General features: G+C 43.0%; 1 protein-coding gene across 1 annotated transcript; it reads left to right on the top strand.

Moving 5' to 3' along the window:
* Positions 1-124: 124 nt before the first annotated feature.
* On the top strand, positions 125-8,724 carry agpat5 (1-acylglycerol-3-phosphate O-acyltransferase 5 (lysophosphatidic acid acyltransferase, epsilon)). The gene is made up of 8 exons (XM_040178614.2): positions 125-1,603; positions 2,094-2,163; positions 2,240-2,355; positions 2,475-2,564; positions 3,571-3,661; positions 4,472-4,633; positions 6,023-6,146; positions 6,631-8,724. Exons 1-8 carry the CDS (start codon positions 1,385-1,387, stop codon positions 6,854-6,856), a joined length of 1,098 nt encoding a protein of 365 aa, XP_040034548.1. The 5' UTR covers positions 125-1,384; the 3' UTR covers positions 6,857-8,724.
* Positions 8,725-9,042: the final 318 nt, after the last annotated feature.

The raw sequence follows: 9,042 nt of genomic DNA, 5'->3' as shown, positions 1-9,042 counted from the left end.
TATGTTCTGTGATCTCATTTTAATTTTCGCCAGGTTTTATTAATTGAATTATAGAGAGATTACTTTAAACGTCACAGAATGTTTTGCACAAACACGTAATGAGCGAATCACCGTTTTGAGAACGTCAATTTGGTTTTGAAAACAAAGCGCAATGGATTGATGGATGAATTTGTTTTTTGAGAGACACTAAGCGGTGTCACTGGGTTATTGATGACAAATAAACAAGCTGATATATCACAGATTTTACTGGCATGTAAGTCACATTAACATTAATACACATACTGAAGTAACTATAATGCTACCACTAATACAAATGTTCTAGAATCTAACCTGACAATGTGTCTAGCATTCACACACCCTGCAACTACCATCTGTACAGTTTGTAATACACGCACAATACGTGTCATATGTTTGCTTAGAATAGAAGGACTGTGGTAAATAGTGTATTAAACTACGATTTTTAGCTTAACTTTTTGGGGTCAGACAAACAAAAAAATAGAATGATATCAATGTTTTAATTCCTGCCAGTACAATGTGGCTGTTTGCCTGCGGAGCGACACCCTCTCTTATCTCCTCTTGAGACCAGCGTAAGACAATATAAGTAAACACCATGACATCCTATTAAAATACTAATGTGTGAAGTGTGGAGAATCACAGAAAAAGAAAACAGAAAGCGTTGTGTCGCTTTAATAACGGAGGGGCGTGGAACTCATGGTGCCTCGCGCCCATTGGCTGGCCTCTACCGCGTCACATGACGAGGCCGCTTCCTCAATGTCACGTGGTCCCATTACGTTGTGAGGCGTGTGTGACATTTGCTGCATGATGCTAGTTGATGAACAGCTAGCCGGATAAAGATGCGGAACTAAGGAAGTAAATCCAAAATATATTGCATCCCAACGACCGAGCTGACGTTTGCGCTACAGTTTGTTACCTGATCTGCATTACGAAATAGAGTTTATATCAAATGTAGCTCATAGTGAAACTTCATCTGTTTGAAACCGGTGCACACTAAGCTAACCCTTTCTCCTAAGTTATACTGTAACTGAAGGTTCCAGTTGAGCCGGCGTTTTGACATTTTGTGAAATGTTGAAATTTATCAGATAACATTGACGAGTCGTTGATTTGGGTTTTTTATTACAGTATGGCTAGACATTAACGCGTAAGCCTTCTCCGCTAACTGCACTTTGCACACAAGGTTAACATTAGCTTTAGCCAGCTAGCTCCTCACTTTCTTATGCTGTCTTTTAAGGACAGGTGTGCAGAAAGTAGCCCCGGCGCGGCGGAGGGCAGATAGGGTCTGCAACTTAATAACAGCCCTCACAGGAGAAGTTTTTTTTTTTTTTAGTTCCTTTAATAAGTGCAGCCAGAGGAGGTGGGGGGGACAATGCTGCTCTCCTTGGTGGTGCACACATACTCGCTGCGGTACTGGTTTCCAGCCACGGTCATGCTGGGCTCAGCCCCGGCGTACCTGCTGTCATGGGGGGCCTGGCGTTTACTTTCAACTGTCTTACCGGCGAGAATGTATCACAAGTTAGACGATCGGTTGTACTCCATGTACCAGAGCATGGTTCTGTTCTTCTTTGAGAACTACACCGGAGTAGAGGTGAGTGATTCCACAAATGCTCAGTGCCCATTAACACGTAGTCAGATAAATCCCTGGAATGATCCCCGATCATTTGAATGCAAGGAAACGCTCAGTCAAGTGACAGCAAGCTTGGTCTGACTCTAATTAGTATTGCACGCACCCCGTGCAGATCACCGCATTTTTGGAGGTGTGAGCATGTCTGGCACTCCTCAAATAACAGTAAACTGGTGCCAGATACTCAGGAACAAGATCTTGTTGAACCAGATGTATGACAAAAATGTCTGCATTCGTGTATCTTCTTGTTGGCACTACTTTTATTATTGTGTGGGAGACTTTTCAGAGGAATAACCGTCATAGTGTGTTGCAACATGAGAGGATTGTAACAGAACCTTCCAATGAGTTATGTTGGGTTTATTGCACAGATGCAGAGTATACTTTTGACGTCAAATCATTTTGCACTCCGAGGTCTCGCCCGACTCTGTAATACTTTTAACATCTTCCTCTCCAGATTATTATATATGGCGATATACCAAAGAACAAAGAGAACGTGATCTACTTGTCCAATCATCAATGTACAGGTGACACATTTATAAATTAAAATCTAAGTCCAGATGGTTGTAAACATCCAGTCTTTAACCACGTTTCTCGCTGTAGCTGACTGGATCATCGCTGACATGCTGGCCATCAGGCAGAGTGCTCTCGGCCATGTCCGATACGTCCTCAAAGATGGACTCAAGTGGCTCCCGCTGTACGGCTGGTATTTCTCTCAGGTAATGCAACTGTGTGAGTATTTTGAGGTGGCATTTCTTATTCTAAATCACAGATGCAGAGAAGATTAAAAATTGCATTCCCCAGTGCTGCGGTCATCAAATTATCTTTCCTTGTTAAGCACGGAGGAGCCTACGTGAAGCGAAGTGCGAGGTTCAGTGAAATAGCAATGAAGAAGAAGCTCTACACTCAGACTCAGTCTGGAACCCCGGTAAGTACACATTATACACGGCCTAGATGGGCCTTCTGACTGTAAGTGCACGTACTGGCTTACGGTAGAAGTACCGTCAGCGGTCAGGACAGGATTTTTGTAACGGGGTTTTTAGCATTGTTCGGATCATCACAAGCTGGTTTTCACATGTTTCAAAGTCACTCCAGAGCTTTCTGTAATAATATTCCAAAATTCCTTCTTTCAAAAATTCCTCATTACCTAAATAGGATTTCACTCTGACTCGTTTCAAAGACTTTTTAATAGATAGCACCATTGAAATTAAATGGATAACCAGACATTAAATGCACGACACTTCAGTTGCAGATTGCTATTCTATTTAAATGGCATGTTTGTAATTACTTTTTGGGGATTTAACAGTGGGGGATTAGTGTGCGAAGTAGTTCTGGTGACCTGTGGGTGGACAATGAAGGCTCTGTTGTGAAGCGGACAAATAAACATTCTCGGTGTTCATGTGGCCTTTGCTCATTTCCATCTTTGTTCTTGTGCGACTGAAAAAGGCTGTTAAACTTGCCCGTTGATACTAATAGTTCACCACTCACTTGTGAAGCATTTTAAAACTGCTGCATTAGCTCATCATTTGCAAGTGTGAAGATGTTATTATCTAAAAAAAGCCTCCATATCTGCAGTGTTTTGCAGAAGAGGGAAAATGAAAGCTTGTTATACACGTTCGTTCAGTACCGGGGCTAAAATATATAATGAACCTAGTCTGTCCTACTTTGTAGGTAGTTATTGACCGTACAGTCATTTGTTGTCTTATCCGGCGTCCTTGAAATAGGAACAGCGTGAGACAAAGCGAGACAGCAGCAGGTTGAGTCTCTACCCCTCAAAACTATTTGGCTTGAGTAGCGATCCAAACATCACACTTCATCGCGGTGTTTGGTTTCCGTTTTCTAAATGTCCTGACGCTTTTAAGGCATTTTGACCATTAGCATTGAGAAAATACAGACAGGAGACTTGTTTATTCTGTTTTGTCTCTCCCTCACAGATGTACCTTGTCATCTTCCCAGAAGGAACTCGGTATAATCCGGAGCTGAAGAATGTAATCGCTGACAGTCAGGCTTTTGCTACAAAAGAAGGTAGAGGCACGACGGAGATTATTTTCTGTTGCATTATTCTAATTTGGTGAATAGCAGTCTGGAAAACAGCTGACAAAGTTCTAGTACGAGTGCTGCATACAAATTTATAACATTTTGGATTTCACCACCAGGGAGACCAGAACTGTCCCACCAGCACTTCCACCAAATTGAAGTTGCTGCTGGTCGATGAGAGAACGTGTTGCTCACAATCATTTTGAGAGAACAGCCTGCTCTTATTAGTTCTGTAGTGTTAGGAAGTGAAATTATCTGATTTTTATTTAACCGTGCATTTCAATATAGCTTTACAATTTTCTAGCTAAATGAATTTGTTGCCGTAGCATTATCATTGTGATGGAGGGCAGTGTGGGGTCACGGCCCCGATATCAAACTGCATCCATTCTGCAGAGATTAAGCCGATCTCTGGACCACAGCTCTGCATATCACCTTCCCCCATTAATCCAAAATAAATCGCTGTGGACAGCCAACATGTGCACATGACATTATCTGCTATTAGTGAGGTATTAGTGAGGAGAGGGAGGTGCCGCGTTGCCCGAGGAACAACACTCTGTGCAGAGACTGTCTCAAGCATTCACATGGAAAGCCTGTTTTAACATCATATGTGTATTCACTTGGTATTTTGGTGGGTTTCACGCCATTTATTGATGGAGGATAATCGAGTGCTGACAGGAAATGGTGTTGAAGTGTAACTCACTCTGGGGAATGTCTAGCATCTTCTATCTTGTGGCTGTGCTTCATGTTCAGGCTGTGAATTTTACGAGGTGATGTGATCGTGCGTGTTCCTCTCCACAGGGCTGGCTGTCCTGAAGCACACGCTCACGCCCAGAATGAAGGCCTCTCACATCGCCCTGGAGGCCATGAAGGACCACCTGCACGCCGTGTACGACGTCACGGTGGCCTACGAGTCGACGCACAAAGTCCCGCGTCAAAGAAAACCCGCGCCGTCGATGCCAGGTAATCGGGCGACAGAGACAATCAGCCGACAAGCGGGTCTCTCGTATGATCTGTAGTGGTCGCGTTGTCTCAAGTCAGTCGTGTCGGACGTTCACTCGTATTCGACTCGCGCAGCTGGAATAAGTATGGACATTATAACACCAGATACAAAAGCGCCGTGGCTTGTCAGCCACCCACAAACACGCAGGCGTTGTGTCATTAATCTTGCAATATTGTGCATGGCCCCTTGCTAAATAATCACACAGCAGCAAGCGGGACCTATTAACAGTCGTGTCTTCCTGTAAACAGCGCGAGTCTGTTTTGGAGCCTTTGATTATTCTGCGTTGTCGGGTGTTGTTCTGTTCTGTTTGAGTGTCAAAAAACATCCTGTTTCGTTCAGGAATAAACATTTAATGTGTTTTCTAGAAAACGGAACAGAGAACAGAAAAGCATTCTTGTCGCCATCACGCACTTCCTGGTCTCATGCGGTGAAGGTGGCTTTAGTGATTTCACGAGGAAGCGGAACCCGAGTGCACCTCGTTATGGTTGAATGAGCTCTCTGCATCTCCTTTTGCAGGAGTCTGTCTCCTCTTTGTATGCAGATGACTCAAAGATCTTCTATTCCAGTAAGTTGTTCTTTAAAGCCCGTTGGGGAACGTTGCTCTGCTCAAAACCACATGAGCCGCAGTCGAGTCTCGGGTTGGTATATTTTTCTTTAGACTGACTTTGGCTTCTGTGTGTGTGTGTTTTCTTGCAAAAAGAAAATCCAACATCTGTCCTCCAGAGCCTTTGTCCACACCAACCCGTCCTCCATTGACATGTCCTGATTGAGGTTCTCTTTGCCGTTGAAGCGTTATTCCGCTGCTGACTTCGATCCAGTTTCCTCGTTGGGCTGCCAGGTTTCCTGATAATATTGCATGTTGTGGAAACAGGAACCTGGCGGTCTCTGGGGTTCACATGTAGCCTTGAGCCTTCACACTTACATTACATTTTTATGTCCGTCCTTGTCACACACGTTTCTTTCTCTGCTTGGTTCTCTGACCGTATCATTTTTACTTATATTTTACAAATAGTGACTTCAGTCAAAGGATTTTTGTCATTGATTTACATTATTCTACATTCACACTCAGGAAGGTCAACGCTCAAGTTTATATCAGATCTGATGGCACTGGTCCGATTGGGACTTGGTCTGGTAATCGGTTGTATCACTTGTGCAACTTGTGCACCTTGTGCACTTGTGCAACTCAACGACCAGAGCGGTCGTATGTTAGTCGGCTCACACGGCATCACAGCGATTCCCCTCCATCACTGTCACCGCGTGTTGATTTGCAGTGCTTACCCTACGTGCCATTTTGCTGAAAAGCTTTTCCTGTTTTTGTTTAGTCTTTTTTTTTTGTGTGTGTTTGACAGAATTCCTGTGCAAGGAATGTCCCCGCGTCCACATACACTTCGACCGTGTGGACATAAAGGAAATTCCTTCAGAGCCACTGTTTTTCCGCAGGTGGCTTCACGAGCGGTTTGAAATCAAGGACCGGTGAGTTTGTGTGTGGAGGGGGAGCAAAGACACCGTTGTTGTCGTTCACGGATGTGTATCGTAGCTTCTGAAAAGACTTCTGGCGAGTAACATGGATTAAACATAGAGTCCATATTGTAGGTTTACACAATATTGCTATTGCACATAGTTAGCACAAGATATAGATAGTGCAGAAGTTACTTTCGAAATGGTTGATCAATGAATCTGATTCTCTTAATTGTTTAGGTTTCATAGCTCATGATATAGGCTGTGAATCACACAAGTTATTGTTGAAATAATAATAATAGTTGTTGAGGACTTTAAATAGTTATTCGCTGAGCCTGACATTGATAAATCCACCAGGCTGTGATTTTGGGGCAGATTTTTTTTGTGCCGTAACTGCAATAAAGTAAAAAAAAAAAAAGCTCTTCCTGATTGAGCACTTTGCAATGTTTCACGTCTGTAGCCGGCTGAATTCCTCAGAGAGCAATCTGTCTTTCCAAAGGCTGCTGACGGATTTCTACGAGTCGGAGGACGATGACAAAATCTGCAGGTTTCCCGGGGAAGGAAAGCCTTCTCCTCTCCTCCTCTCCAAGACCCTCCCGTCGGTGATGATCCTGGGGGGACTGACTCTGCCGCTGCTGCTGACGGAGAGCGGCAGGAGACTGTACGTGAGGACCTGGGTGTATGGGACTCTGCTGGGCTGGCTGTGGGTCAGCGCCTTTCCCTAACCGACACGGCCGCAGCGGCTGCCACCACGGGACGCACAAGAGACACGGAGAGACGACAACCATCCTGCTGCATCGCAAAACGACACACACACACCCCTACACACACACACACACACACACACACACACACGAGGTGTGTTCCAGACGCGGAGCAGTATCTGATGAGAGGCTCTGAGATTTTCCAGAGAAGTCTGGCTCACTGTTGACCTCGAGCTGCAAGCAGCACGGAGATACGGAGAAATGTTAAAAGCTTTTCTTTTTTTTTTGTGCTACTTGTTCCCTCGCGTTGTTTGGATTTGCAGCCTGAAATGTTGAAAATCGTGTGGAATTGGTGGAAATAATTCTCAAAAATAGCCCTGGTTATCTGCTATCAAATAAAAATAGCTATATCCGTATCTTAAACTAATCCCCGTCATCAGACTTAGGCAAGTTAGTATTCATGCATGCCCACTATTCCATCAAACATCGGCCCGTTTCAAAGCTCTTATATGTTTGAGAGCCATGTGAGCTCAGTTAATGGATCATGTTCAGCTACTGTATTTAGCACCAGCCTGCTGCTAATGGATCATTAATTATATAAGTGCACTGACTCTTTGGCACTAGTTGTAACATCATTCTGGCAAATTCACATGTCGGGAGGTTTAGGCAATTAGCTCATTTAAAGTGGTGTTTTACATTAGAACGAAAAAGTAGCATGCAGTCCTCAATCGGGGCTCAGAAACATGAAACCAGCTGCATTGTTTACCATAAATGTTCATATGACATCACTTGGTTTTAAATTATCATAATGAATGTAGCTGTAGACGTTTATGCATTTATGAAATGGCTTTTTTTAAATTGAATCCCCAACACCTACAATGTGTGTTTTACTAATATTGTTATCCTTAAAAAAAGAAAGATCTACTCTACTTTTTTGAGCCAAACAATGACAGATGCCACAGCGAGCTCATATGAAAGAATGCGTGTTTAAAAATGAAATATTGCTTTAAACTTAAAATGTCAATTATTGCCAAAAACCTGTTGTATTTACCATGATGTTCTACATGTGTTTGACTTGAGAGAATCTGTTTAATACCAGCCTGGATGACAGCAAACAAACCTAATGTCTCCTTTCTAACTATTTTTTTTTAATTTGATTTATTGTTTTACAATGGTTTATTCCCAGATCCATACATTTGATATTCATTTCTTTTTCGTTAATTACCACGTTACAGCTCATACAAAAGAATGTACCGAGCAAAACCCTGACGAAGCCATGTTGACAGTATATCACAGGTTCCTGTGCACTCAAAGCCATTTGTATTATTAATGCCACTGTATTGTGAAATGCAATGTTTGTCCATTGTTGTTTACTTTTCATGAAACCATTGCATTTTTTTCCACGTGTCACTTTAATTTTTTGCGGTCTCATCCTCGTCTAAAGTTAGTCTGTTTTCCTCACGCACGCAGTGCTGTAATTCTCATTGTTTGTCCATCCAATACCTCGCTCCAATAATACTTCATTCTTCGTAAATGGCTTGTCAGCAATTTTATAGTCATTTCTATCCTGACAAAACCACACTGTAGCTCGTCAGGAAATCTCTACCTAGACAGTGTTTTTAAAGGCCAACTGTTTTTGGAAATGTGTGCCTTCTCTCTGGAGGAGTTGGTCCTCGGCCCTCAGAGGGCCACAGTGGCTCTTCTCAGCCACGCGGCTGCACAGAGGCGCTGCAGCGTCGGGGTCACATTGTCTACAGTTCATCGTGGCTTATTTTGCTCAAAGAATGCATTGATTTTCACTTTTTGAGGACTACTGTTAGACGATGGAACCCTTTAATGTAAGTTCTGCAAAAAGAGTGCTAGAGAGAGAAATAAAATGGTTTTCTTTTTGGGTGAGTCAAGTTCTTTCTGTTGTCTTATTGCGCTGAACGCATTCAATTAACATGATGTGCGCATTCCCAGTTGCCACAATATTTTGCTGATAGGAGTGAACAAACTGTACCTCCCCTTATGACCTCGAGTCCATGGACGTGTACGCAGCAGGCTGCACATGGAAGATTTATTGTAACAGGAACAAAGAGAACAACCAGTACTCCTGTTCATAAAATACCAGCTAACAAGCTTTTGAAAAGTTATCCACACCTTTGTATTTTTATTTTTGTTTCGATTTCAACTGGGAATTAGACCGGATAGATATTGGGACCCTT

This window comes from Gasterosteus aculeatus, chromosome 6 (genome assembly GCF_964276395.1).
Source record: "Gasterosteus aculeatus chromosome 6, fGasAcu3.hap1.1, whole genome shotgun sequence".
NCBI lineage: Eukaryota > Metazoa > Chordata > Actinopteri > Perciformes > Gasterosteidae > Gasterosteus > Gasterosteus aculeatus.
This window is presented reverse-complemented; position numbering and strand designations above follow the sequence as displayed.